We start from the raw sequence: 14,322 nt of genomic DNA on the forward strand, positions 1-14,322 counted from the left end.
TTCATTAAATTGTGTCAAGGGGACAAGGAAAGATGGTGCGCACAAGATTGTGTCTACGGGCAGACAGACAGACAGACAGACAACCTGAAACCAGTATACCCCCACTTACAACTTTGTTGTCGGGGGGTACAATAAGTACTGCCTACTACTAGATCTGAATTCAAAGAAACAACATAATTATTATATTTATTTTCCCATTTCAATTGACAATTAACATCTGCACTACTTGATCTTAAAATACCCTGAAATCATTAAATTTTGTGAGCATGTAATTTCACAGGTTTGCCTAAAACTGACTATTTTTTGGGAATATGAATTTGTGAATTTCAACTTCTGAACATGAAATAAATAGGAAGTTTGCTGGGATTTATTTTTGTGGAAAGTAGTCCCCCATGAATACTATGATTTCGTAGCTACGTGTCAAACCACAAACTGCTGATTTTTACAATAATTATCAAAACATTCAAATCTTTCCTTATTCAATCATTTTTTTAGTCACATAATAATGTGATGCTGCATTCTAGTTTAACTTTGCAAAAAGTGATACAACTTATATGCTTTATCAAAACGTTTTCCCAATTTAGAAAGGCTCAACTGCAAATAATTTAAAATAATTCTCACAACTGCCTTCCCTAGTGTTAATCTAATGCTTTTTAAATTCAAGACTGTTTCAGGTTTTAAAATTAAAGTGATTCTTACTTTTCCTAGCAAGATGATTCAAGATTAGACCAAGGTGTTCAAGACTAAGATAGTCTCGAATGTTGGATGTAATGGACTCCAAAAACTGTTTCCATAATGCTTTGAGGTCACCAATCAAAGGTGCAGATCCATCATCTCTAAAAATGAAAACAAAAAGTTGCATTTTTTGTACATGTAACATGGGAAGTAACACATGTAGCAATTTAACAAAATAACAATGAAAAAATATTTGTACTGTTCACTTTTAAATGGTATATTTATTATTTAATTATACTGCAAATGGTATATTTATTATTTAATTATATTACAAGTCTTTATGTTTTGGGGCCTCCGTGGCCAAGTGGTTAAGGTTGCTGACTTCAAATCACTTGCCCCTCACCGATGTGTGTTCCAGCCTCACTTGGGGCATTGAATTCTTCATGTGCTGGCTTATGGAAGGTCGGTAATTCTACTCCGGTGCCCGCCCGTGATGAAATAATGCATAGCACATGGAAATATTCCTCCACCATCAAAGCTGAAAAGTTGCCATATGACCTATAATTGTGTCGGTGCTAAGTTAAACCCAACAAAAATAAAACAAAGTCTTTATGTTTCAATTTGATGGAAATTTATTGAACTTTTGTGTTACTGTTAAAAACATTGTAGTTTATAAACCAAACTGTAAGAAGTGATTAGGTTTTATCTCCACCATATATTACAGCGTTTAGAAAAGTAGAAAATATCAGCGTACTTTTGCTTTTTCAATCCAGATATGTTAGTTGTGATCATGGTTTGTATGTCAGTCTGTGATTGGCTCCATCCACTGAAGGTAGGTCGCTGTGTAAGCTTCTCATCCACTGGCTCAATATTTTCGGTCTCTGTTCTATCATGGTCATCAGACATTACAATGTCATCATGGTCCATACACCAGACAATACCTAGGTAGTATCATAGTATTACATTGTTTCCAGTTATACAATGAAACAATAAGAGTTAATGTATAATGGCGTGGTCACACTACACGTAGTTAATCGTAGTAAGGAATGATCGTAGTTGATCGTAGTTGATCGTACTAAGCGTAGTTACACGTAGATAATCGTAGTCAAACGTAGTAATGATCGTAGTTCGAACGTATGATTTGTCCGTAGTAAGCAAATAATTTTTCGACATGTTCAAAATCTGACTACGATTAACTACGATGTTTTGACCCTACTGTGACCGTAGTTTGAACGTAGTTGATTTTAGTTAAACGTACTTGATCGTACTTAACAGTAGTGTGTATCGTTTTTGATCGTAGTACAAGTACAAACATGATATGAAACGAGAGCCGATTACACAAAATCTTTACTGTTATATAAATTAATTTCAATTCTAGTATGGTAATATCGCTAATTATAAATACTTAAAAAATTAAACAGAATTTTTTCGGTATTCATGCGAAATGAACAACAGATTTGGATCGGCAAATACATGTACATGAATCGCGCTAGCAATCAACTGTTCATTTACCATGAAGACCGGGAAAAATCCATTTTATATATTGCATTTAAATTATATTTTCTTTGCATTAGTTAGCAAATCTGTGGTATAAATTGCGCATTTTTATGCATTTTACTTTTAAATTCAGTTTTTCGGCCATTCTGTTTTATAACATCGTTTTTTTCCTAGGCGGCATACTGAAGCTTAAATGATGCTGTCTCGTCAACTTCCTAGAGCAAAATGACTGTAGCTTTCCCGTCCTGCGCAGGCGCAACCACAACGCTTTTCCGTAGCTCAACGTAGTTCATTGTAGTTTGTCGTAGTTGTTCGTACTTCGATCGTAGTATATACGTAGTGTAACGTAGTAACTCGTGGTAAGACGTAGTGATACCCTAGTTAACCCTACCCGATTTACTCGTAGCTGAACGTAGTTGTTCGTACTTACACGTACTTTAACGTACTTAGACTTTCCATATTTCATCTTTTAAACCTAGTTCCAGCGTACTTCAACCTAGTTGACCGTAGTATTACTACGACAAATTACGTTTAAAATGAACTACGACCAACTACGTGCGTGAACGTAAATGTGACCATTGCTTAAGGAACACTAAAATGTCTTTACAATTAAATTAAAACATCATGTTAGTAACTTAAGCTTCTGAAGTATACATTCTTCAGGACTAATAATTAGAATAGAAAATTTACAGGCAATTAGTCTAACGGCTCATTAAGGGTCCAGTAAGATCTAAGCCAACAACAACACAGATATCAAACTCTTTGACTTAAATGCTAACTAATAGCTAAAACTATACCAAAACATAAATGGAGGATTTATCTAATGCATTTGTGGAATACAGACATTAAAATTCTTTTCATTAAAATGCTCATGGAAAGATCAGAAATAAACGAGCTGTCTGATGACAGCAGGCTCGACTATTCAAAGGCTTGTCAATAAAATGAATTTAATAATAGTACTGTTACAACTGTTACAACTGTGTCACAGTTAGGGTCAAAATTATAAACCCTGCTGTAATTTACAAGTACTTACAACAGCAAGAAATTTGTATGCAGAATTTACACAGTAAGTACAAAAGGGGCATAGTTCTGTTAAATTACAAGTCCAAGAAATTATGCGACCTTTTAAACTGACCCTTAGCTTTGTAGTCTCAATCCAATAGTCCTAGTACTTAGAAAGATTTTAAGTTGCATGCAAAACCTCAGTATGAACTAAGTAGACAAAGGGGTATAATTCTGTTAAAATACAATTCAGAGTTATTGGACTTGGCCCAGTGACCATATGCAATGACCCCAAGACATGTGTGAAGTTTCAATACAATAGCCCTCAAGTACTTACAAAGGCAGAAAATTGTACTCTGTATTAACACATGAATTTTCCGAGTATAAAAAGGCACATAATTTTGTTAAAATACAAGTTAGACTTCTAGGACCTGGACCTGTGACTATATTTACTGACCCTAAAAACATGTGTGAAGTTTGAATCCAATGTACCAATGCATTGCAGAGATAGTTATCATTATGAGTAATTTTAATCAAATTTCTAAGTTAAAAGGGACATAACTCTGAAAATATTGCTGACAGAGTAATGTCCCTTGTCATACATGTGTACACTGTCACTATATGCAAGTAAGTCTCAGTTGAATACCTTTGATAGTGTTCAAGATATTTGACTTTATCAAAAACTTTAACCAAAATTTTTAAGTTAACTAGAAATGTGTCCATGGGACACAGATGCCCCCACTACATGACATTAGTCAGGGGCCAGAACTCCTACAATACTGAATGAATCCGGATGCGAAACCCCAGGTGCACAACTACACATGCTGACCAACATTCCTGTAAACTTTGGTGATTCTAGGTCAAATACTTTTGGGGCTATGCGCGACACAACATTAAAATGACCAATTTTTTACTAAGTCAGGGGCAATAACTCCTACATGACTGGATGAATCCGGACGCGAAACCCCAGGTGCACAACTACACATGCTGACCAACATGCCTGTAAAGTTTTGTGACTCTAGGTCATATACTTTTGGAGCTAGGCATGACACAACATTAAAATGACCAATTTTTACAAAGTCAGGGGCCATAACTGCTACATGACTGAATGAATCCGGACGCGAAACCCCAGGTGCACAACTACACATGCTGACCAACATTCCTGTAAACTTTGGTGATTCTAGGTCAAATACTTTTGGAGCTATGCGCGACACAACATTAAAATGACCAATTTTTTACTAAGTCAGGGGCCATAACTCCTACATGTCTGGATTAATCCGGACGCGAAACCCCAGGTGCACAACTACACATGCTGACCAACATGCCTGTAAAGTTTTGTGACTCTAGGTCATATATTTTTGGAGCTAGGCACGACACAACATTAAAATGACCAATTTTTACAAAGTCAGGGGCCATAACTTCTACATGACTGAATGAATCCGGACGCGAAACCCCAGGTGCACAACTACACATGCTGACCAACATTCCTGTAAAGTTTTGTGACTCTACGTCAAATACTTTCAGAGCTATGCGCGACACAACATTTTCGGAAGGACGGACAGACGGACGGACGGACAAGAGCAAATCTATATGCCCCCCCACAAAGTGGGGGCATAAAAATGGGCATAACACTTTAAAAATTGCTGACAGAGTAATGTCCCTTGTCATACTTGTGCACACTGTCACTATATGCAAGTATTCCAAGACTCAGCTGAATATCCTAGATAGTGTTCAAGATATTTGACATTATAAAAAACTTTAACCAACGCCGACGCTGACGCCGGGATGAGTAGTATAGCCCTCCATATTCTTCGAATAGTCGAGCTAAAAATAAATGACAAAAATAATTTTACCTTTCAATATTTGCATACTAAAGCTAAGATTAAATTTATAATGCTATTAGTTTTTGATGATGTTATCAAAAATATGAACTTGGGAATTAACACCACATGAATAGGAATGAATAGGAATTATTTGCTCTTAAACAAGCCATAATTTTTATGTTAAAAGCAAATTCAATAAGTAACTGTTACCTTTAACAAGAGGGCCATGAAGGCCCTGTATCACTCACCTGACCTACTGACCTAAAGATCATCAAGATTAACATTCTGACCAAGTTTCGTTAAGATATGGTCATAAATGTGGCCTCTAAAGTGTTAAATAGGTTTTCCTTTGATTTAACCTGATGACCTAGTTTTTGACCCCACATGACCCAGATTCGAACTTGACCTAAAGGTCATCAAGATTAACATTCTAAGTTTCATGAAGATACAGTCATAAATGTGGCCTCTAGAGTGTTAACAAGCTTTTCCTTTGATCTGACCTAGTGACCTAGTTTTTGACCCACCTGACCCAGATTTGAAAGTGGCCTATAGATCATCAAGATTAACATTCTGACCAAGTTTAATTTAGATATGGTCATAAATGTGGCCTCTACAGTATTAACTAGCTTTTCTTTTGATTTGATCTAGTGACCTAGGTTTTGATCCTACATGACCCAGATTCAAATTCGACCTTGAGATCATCAAGATTAACATTCTGACCAAGTTTCATGAAGATATAGTCATAAATGTGGCCTCTACAGTGTAAACAAGCTTTTCCTTTGATTTGACCTAGTGACCTAGTTTTTCACCCCAGATAACCCAATATCAAATTCATCTAAGATTTTATTGAGGGTAACTTTCTGACCAAGTTTCATTAAGATTGGGCCAAAATTGTGACCTCTAGAGTGTTAACAAGCTTTTCCTTTGATTTGACCTGGTGACCTAGTTTTTGATCCCAGATGACCCAATTTCGTACTCGTCCAAGATTTTATTAAGGGTAACATTCTGACAAAGTTTCATTAAGATTAGGCCAAAACTGTGACCTCTAGAGTGTTAACAGTCAAATTGTTGACGACGACGGACGACGGACGACGGACACAGGGTGATCACAAAAGCTCGCCTTGAGCACTTCGTGCTCAGGTGAGCTAAAAATAGGGGGAAAATGTAAAAGTTACAAATCTACAGTATTAAAGCAGATATATATACATATACTATATATATACAGATATATATTACCAGCAGAGACATCTTCCTTGTCTTCTACAAACTCGAAAGCTTTCATTGCAAGTGCCTCTTCGTATCCTGCTTGTACTAACTCTTGTACAAAGTTTGCTTTCTTCTCATCTTCAGTAGCATAGACTGGCATTTCCCCGTCATCACTCTCGCTATCTCCTGTGTCTTCATCTTCCATATTTGTGTCAACAGTTATCTCCTCTTTCGCAGCTGTCATAGCCTCAAGTAGATCATCTGTAATCAAGTGAGAAACTCAGAACTTATCCTTCATTCTTTCCAAAACATGCCTTTTAATTGCTCTTTTACACAGACATTAAGCTTTTAAAATAATTTTTCATACTTATCATAATCTAGTTTGCTTGGGTAATAACAGTGAGAAAATATAGTAACCAAAGACTGCACAAACTATAAGGTATGTCATCCAAATTTCCAGGCTGTATCCTAAAAACCATGAAAGTAGGTCAGTAGGTCAAGGTCACATTCAAGTGACCCCTAATTACTTGGGGTCCCAGGTAATTATAATTAAACAGTCTAGGAAATATGATCAGATAATGTTCGAAGTATTTTTTCCTGTATATCTCATATAAAAATTAAGTGACCCCATAGCGTGGCTTTAAATGGACTCTGGGTCATGGTTTGAACAATCTTAGTAAAGGACCACTAGACAATGCCACATGCAAAATATGCCTTCCGGTTCCAGAGAAGAACATTTTTTTGTTTTTCCTACAGAACTCTATGTAAATTCAAGGTACCACGTGGCGGGACCAATACTGACCCTGGGATCATAACTTGAACAATCTGTGTAAAAGTCCACTAGACAATGCCACATACCAAATATCTAAACTCTAGGTCTTCAGGTTTCAAAGCAGAAGATTTTTAAAATTTACAATACTGTCAAACCTGTGTTAAAGACCACCTCTGAACAGAGACCACCTGGCTCTAAAGACCACTTGTTTTGTTTCCCATTTTAACATTTACAGTGTATTTCAACCTGTGAATAAAGACCAACTCCAAGTAAAGACCATATTTTGGCTCTCCCAAGGGTGGTCTTTATAGACAGGTTTGATTGTATAGTCATATAGGGAAAATAAGCCCCGTCCCTGGCGGCCATGTATTTTAAGGAGATAAAATAGCTTAAGCAATTTTGGTAAAAAGTCACAAAAAGATCATTTCTAAAAAATATTTTTGAAATCCGGCTGACAGTTTCTGAGAAGAAGAATTCTATAGATTTTCCTTTCGGTTGCCATGGCAACTACAGTTCTGAATGGACTTTAATTATTTGGGCAATTTTGAAAGGAGGCCATCCAAGGATCATTTCTGTGAAGTTTAGTGTAAATCTGCCAAATGGTTTGAAGAAGACTTTTAAAATTTACAATATAGCCATCGAAATCCGGCTGACAGTTTCTGAGAAGAAGAATTCTATAGATTTTCCTTTCGGTTGCCATGGCAACTACAGTTCTGAATGGACTTTAATTATTTGGGCAATTTTGAAAGGAGGCCATCCAAGGATCATTTCTGTGAAGTTTAGTGTAAATCTGCCAAATGGTTTGAAGAAGACTTTTAAAATTTACAATATAGCCATCGAGGGAAAATAAGCTTTGCCCCCTGGCGGCCATGTTTTTTTACTAAAACAGACTGCCTTAAGTAATTTTAGTAGAGTCACCTAGAGATCATTTCTAGAAAATATTTTTGAAATCAAGTTTCTAAGAAGATCTTTAAAGATTTTCATTTCACTTGCCATTGCAACCACAGTTCTGAATGGATTTTAATTCTTTGGGCAATTTTGAAAAGGGGCCACCCAAAGATCATTCCTGTGATGTTTGGTGTAAATCTGCCTAGTAGTTTTGGAGAAAAAAAAAGATTTTTTTTAGAAACTGTTAACGGATGGATGACGCACGAAGGACATCAAGCGGTCACAAAAGCTCACCTTGAGCCTTTGGCTCAGGTGAGCTAAAAAGTGTTAGGACCTGACTGGGATTTGAACCATGTTCCATCTGTTTCAGATCACAAAAATTAGATCACTCTGGCCCAACAATCTAGACCAATGCACCACAGAGGAACTTTGAAGTCTGCAGATTAATCAAGTTATCGCATTCCAAACAGAAACCAATTTTCTATTTCTAGTAACAGTGACCTTGACCCAAATGACCCCAAAATATAGTTCAAACCTTTGTGTTTGATAAAAGCCATCTACACACCTAGTTTGCAGACAATAGGTGTACCCAAACTAAAGATAGTAAGTGGAAGCCGTTCTATTTATAGTTACAGTGACCCCCCATGTATCATCCAAAGCTAATTCTTTATATAAACTTGCTATACCTATGTTTGGGACCAGTAAGTCAATCCCAACAAAAGTTTTTAAACCACCTTTTGATGATCACAGTGAAAAACAAGGAGCTGCGTTCAATAAACGTCGATACAAAGCAACCTAAGTCCAAAACGAAGTCAAGGTCAAACTGAGGTCAGGTGATGTTTGAAGATGAGGAATGGTCACAGGTTACATCTGTATTAGTATCAATTCATTCTTGTAAGCGGTATTGATGCTAGACGAAACGGTCCCATTTGGTTAACTGCCATCCTTGTTGATACAAAGCAACCTAAATCCAAAACGAGGTCAAGGTCAAACTGAGGTCAGGTGATGTTTGAAGATGAGGAATGGTCACAGGTTACATCTGTATTAGTATCAATTTATTCTTGTAAGCAGTATTGATGCTAGACGAAACGGTCCCATTTGGTTAACCAAGAGATGGCCTATATAAAGCAACCTAAGTCCAAAATCAGGTCAAGGTCAAGGTCAAACTGAGGTCAGGTGATGTCTGAAGATGAGGAATTGTCACAGGTTACATCTGCATTAGTATCAAGTCATTCTTGTAAGGGGTATTGATGCTAGACGAAACGGTCCCATTTGGTTAACCTCGTACGGACGGACGAACGGAAGTACTCACGGTATGATACTTAAGTGACTTTACAATGTTAAATTTTAGCCACATAAACCCCAAAAATAGCCACATAAACCCACTTTTGGACACTTTTTAAAGTGACTGTCATATAAACAAAGAGTCCAAACCCTAACCTGCTAGACACTCAAGTACCAATTTGTTAGCCCGGACGAACAAACGGACGGACAGGACAATCACTATATGCCTCCCACATCAGCAGATGCCGTGGGCATAAAAAAAATCTATTTTTAGTAACTTGAACCACAAACCCATTCGTTTCAAAGCACAAAGGATAACTTTGGCCCAATGCCCTAGACCACTACGCCAGGGTGGAATTGTCTAAATATAAGTAACACTGACCTTGAACTTGACCCAAAGTTTATCTTGATAAAACAAACTCTTTCTATTTCTTTTTATTGCCTGAGTAAAATAGGATGATCCATTTCTTGGAAAAAGCCCTGAATACTCTATGCACCATTCTAGCATTATTTTCAGGCATGGGGAGCAACAGGGCATAAGAAACAACCTTCCATAGCCGCTTCAATGACTTTTCATATGACAACCTGAGCAGAGTGATTCAATGATAGCAAACATAACAAGAGGGTCATGATGACCCTGGATCGCTCACCTGAGTAATATGAGCTACATGTTTCAAATGTCAAACTGATGATTTTTAGAGATTCTTTGGAAGATTTTCCGATGTACAATCAAGTAACCCCTGGGGTGGGGCCAATTTTACCCCGTGGTCATGATTTGAACAAAGTTTGTAGAAGTCTTCAAGGCAACGTTACATATCTAATATCTAAGATCTAGGCATTCTGGTTTATTTTAGCAAATTTATGAAATTTCCCTATGTACAATCAAGTAACCCCTGGGGCTGGGTCAATTTGAACCTGGGGGGTCAAGATTTGAACAATTTTGTAGAGGTCCACTAGCCAATGCTACATGACAAATATCTAAGCTCTAGGCCTTGTGGTTTATTTTTAGAAAATTTTGAAGATTTTTCTATGTACAATCAAGTAACCCCATGGGGCGGGGTCAATTTGACCCCGGGGGTCATGATTTAAATAAATTTTGTAGAAGTCTACTAGGCAATGCTACATGTCAAATATCTAAGATCTAGGCCTTCTGGTTTATTTTTAGAAAATTTTTGAAGATTTTCCTATGTAAAATCAAGTGACCCCTGGGGCGGGGTCAATTTTGACCCCGGGGTCATGATTTGAACAAATTTTGTAGAGATCTACTAGGCAATGCTACATGTCAAATATCTAAGCTCTAAGCCTTCTGGTTTATTTTTTTAAAAATTTTGAAAATTTTCCTATAGAAATCTATGTAAAATCAAGTGACCCCTGGGGCGGGGTCAATTTTGACCCAGGGGTCATGATTTGAACAACTTTAGTAGAGGTCCACTAGGCAATGCTACATGTCAAATATCTATGCTCTAGGGCTTCTGGTTTTTGAGAAGAATTTTTTAACATTTTCCTATGTAAAATCAAGTGACCCCGGGGTCATGATTTGAACAAACTTCGTAGAGGTCCACCAGGCAATGCTTCACACCAAATATCTAAGCTCTAGGGCTTCTGATTTTTGAAAAGAAGATTTTTAAAGTTTTTCCTTTCGGTTGCCATGGCAACCAGAGTTCTGCATAGAATTCAATTCTTTGAACAGTTTTTGTAGAGCTTCACCCAAGGAACATTCCTGTGAAGTTTGGATGAAATTGGCCTAGCGGTTTATGAGGAGATGTCGTTTAAAGTAAACGTTTACGGCTGCCGGACGCCGGACGCTGAGTGATCAGAATAGCTCACCCTGAGCCTTTGGCTCAGGTGAGCTAAAAATTCAGGCTACAGATGTCCCTTATGTGTTACAGTTGAGAACAATTGTGAAATTTGCTGCAATGTACCTGCAAAAAAGCTGGAGAGACTACGTTTGTTGATCAAAATAGTGAATTATTTCTTGCAAATACCTGGTGTACAATCTTCCTTTACAGCACATAACAGAGGATAGACAAGATGAGAGGGCTCTAACTCTGTCCCCATTTTTACCAACTCCCTCTGCAGGATAACCAACTGGTCAACAGTATAGTAGTTAAGGTGCAGGTAACTCTTGCGTTTCTCTTTGATGTGCTTCAGCCATTCTTCTAGACAATTCTCCATAAAGTTTGCAAGTTCTCGAATGATGTCTTTTAAATCTTCTGATGTGGATCCTCTACCCTGGAAACAGATTTTTATATCAGGTTTATAGCAATGTTTAAGGTTAACAACCTCAAACAACAATTTAAACTACTAGCATAATAATCCAACTATATCAGGCTAGTAAATTCACCTAGAAATTATGTATTTTTACCTAAAACAATGTAAAAATCAAATGACTTTAAAGCTCGGTCTTCATTCAGTACATTTCTTAGTTAAAAAAGTTATTTCAAAGATAAATTTATTCTACAGATAATAAACTATACCAGAACAATTATGTATACAAGCGTCATGATGTCATTTCTCTTTATGAATGTAAATTTCCAGCACCTCATTGCTAATTTATATGGCGAAAAAGTGTATTTTGAATTCTAAAATTAATAGTAAAAGAATCAGATGTACAGAAGGAGACAATATTAAATCTCTAAAGCTTTTGGACAAAAACTCACACAAAAGAAAGTTATACCTTTAGTTGTGGCACTCCTTCACCATGTCCAAACTCCAATATAGCACAAACAGGGCGATCAGGGTTGCACAGAAATTTTGCAGTCCAGTCTTTGAACAAAACACAACCACTAGAACAAAGTTTTAAATAGACTGTGCTGAGCCTTGTAATGCTGTCAAATATCTGTAATAGATATTTTGAACATAAACAGACAGGTGGACAAGGGAACATACTTATAATGCATCACAAAATATTTTGTTCAAAAAAGTTAGTAGTCTGCTCTACTCTGGCCAAAATTCCAGGAATAATGACCCAATCAAAACTTCTTTAAGAACATTAAATCTACACTTCAGATGATCCACTATGTTTTAACTACTTCTGCCAAATATTGAATAATAAAAGTTTTGTATTATTACATTCTAGCAATCTGACTAGTGAAAACCTATATGTCTCACAATCATTTCTTGACATAAAAACAAGTTAAACATACCTACATTAAAAATAGTACAGATAAAAAAAACTAGATGTCTGTATCTTAATCTGCTTTTCATACACGCAGGAACAGGATGTGTAGGCAAATAACTGTTATCAAAGCTGTGATGATACAGCTTATTAATTATATCACTGGTCTCAGAGAGCCAGTGACTAGGTTTCACTATTCAAAGTGATACAACTCTGTAAGCACGGCAATCGGTAACACCGATGGATGCTCCCCGAAGCAAATACCTTAAGGGGTTTGGGGGGGGGGGGGGGGGGGCAATATTCAAAAACAGGGACATATAGAGTTATGGTTCTAAGTTACTGCACTTCCTCTCAAAGACCATAATGATTATAAGTATAAAGTCAATCCTTTATATAGTTTTCAAGTTATTCTTCAAACAATCTTTTACACATAAGGGAGATAATAAAAATAGGGTAATCTAGAGTTATTGTTCATATGTACTGCATTCCTCCTCAATGTGTTCTATAAGAATTTAAAGTTTGAAGAAAGTATCTCTTATAAAGTTTTTAACAGAAAGGGTAATAATTAAAAAATGAGGCCAGCTAGAGTCATGGTTCTTAGTTACTGCACTTCCTCTCACTGACCTCTATAAATGTGTGAAGTACTGAGTCAATCTTTATATACTTTTCAAGAAATACACTGGAAAAGTTTTCATACATAAAGGGAGATAATTAAAACCTAGGGTAAGCTAGAGTTATTGTTCTTTGACACTGCACTCCCTCTTACTGATTTCTATAAATATGTAAAATATTAAATTAATCCCTCATATATTTTTCAAGTTATGCTCTGGACAAGCTTTTTTCACATAAGGGGAGATAATTTAAAATTGGTTCAACTTGAGTTATGGTTCTTTGACATTACAACTTAGTACCTTCAATACTAAAAATTTTGAGTTATGCTCCAGACAAAAATTCCTTCCTTTATGGTCATCTGTACATCAAGCTTGTTCATCTGTTAAAGTTTGAATCAAATCAGGCTAACAGTGTGGGATGAGTTGAACACACAAGACTTTTCTTTATATTTCATAAAGCAAAAACTATCAAAGAGCCATAACTGTAGTAAAAATAGTCCCAGAAAAAAATTCCTTCCTTTATGGTCATCTGCGCATCAAGCTTATTCATCTGTGAAAGTTTGAAGCAAATCAGGCTAATAGTGTGGGAAGAGATGGACACACAAGATTTTTCTCTATATTCCATTTAGCGAAACTATCAAAGGGCCATAACTGTAGTAAATATAGTCACAGAAAAAAAACTCCTTCCTTTATGGTCATCTTCGCATCAAGCTTATTCATCTGTGAAAGTTTGAAGCAAATCAGGCTAATAGTGTGGGAAGAGATGGACACACAAGATTTTTCTCTATATTCCATTTAGCGAAACTATCAAAGGGCCATAACTGTAGTAAATATAGTCACAGAAAAAAAACTCCTTCCTTTATGGTCATCTTCGCATCAAGCTTATTCATCTGTGGAAGTTTGAAGCAAATCAAGCTGTAATAGTGCGGCAGGATTTGGACACACAAGATTTCGAGACGTACAGACGGATGTACGTACGGACAGCAGCAATGCTATATGCTTCCCTCCCACCCCAAACATAAATGTGTGGGGGCATAACATGAAATATTGGTACCATAGTTATGGACTTTGTGGATTATGATGAGGGGGATAACGTCGAACAGTCATTTAAGCTTTAATCAAAACTCATTTTAGTAACTAGAGCTGCTTTTGAGAAAAGCACATGTCTCCCATAACTGCCTAATCATCTGAATAGTTATGTATCTGAGTCAACCATGCACCAATGACTTACAGTGCAGATACTGGCATCAACTATGCACCAATGACTTAAGAGTGCGGATACTGGCATCTGTGTACAGGGCGATTTTCGGTAGTTCAAGGGCCATAATTCTGAAGTGCCTGGGCCGATTTGGCTAGTTATCGAACTTGGCCGAGGACTTATTGGCAAACACATTTTATTAAAGTTTGGTGAAGATCAGATGAGAAATGTTCGACTTAGAGTGCGGA

The 14,322-nt window shown here is 36.7% G+C and overlaps 1 protein-coding gene across 1 annotated transcript in view; it reads right to left on the bottom strand.

Annotated features, from left to right (window-relative positions):
• Positions 1 to 699: 699 nt before the first annotated feature.
• LOC128553235 (E3 ubiquitin-protein ligase rnf213-alpha-like) overlaps positions 700 to 14,322 on the bottom strand; it is a gene marked incomplete at both ends in the record, with an annotated part of 54,287 nt that continues 40,664 nt past the window's right edge. The window contains 5 exon segments of the mRNA XM_053534360.1: positions 700 to 836; positions 1,430 to 1,616; positions 6,234 to 6,464; positions 11,133 to 11,379; positions 11,825 to 11,986. Of these exon segments, the coding sequence (XP_053390335.1) occupies positions 700 to 836; positions 1,430 to 1,616; positions 6,234 to 6,464; positions 11,133 to 11,379; positions 11,825 to 11,986 (964 nt within the window).

This window comes from Mercenaria mercenaria, unplaced genomic scaffold (genome assembly GCF_021730395.1).
Source record: "Mercenaria mercenaria strain notata unplaced genomic scaffold, MADL_Memer_1 contig_3615, whole genome shotgun sequence".
NCBI classification, from domain to species: Eukaryota; Metazoa; Mollusca; class Bivalvia; order Venerida; family Veneridae; genus Mercenaria; species Mercenaria mercenaria.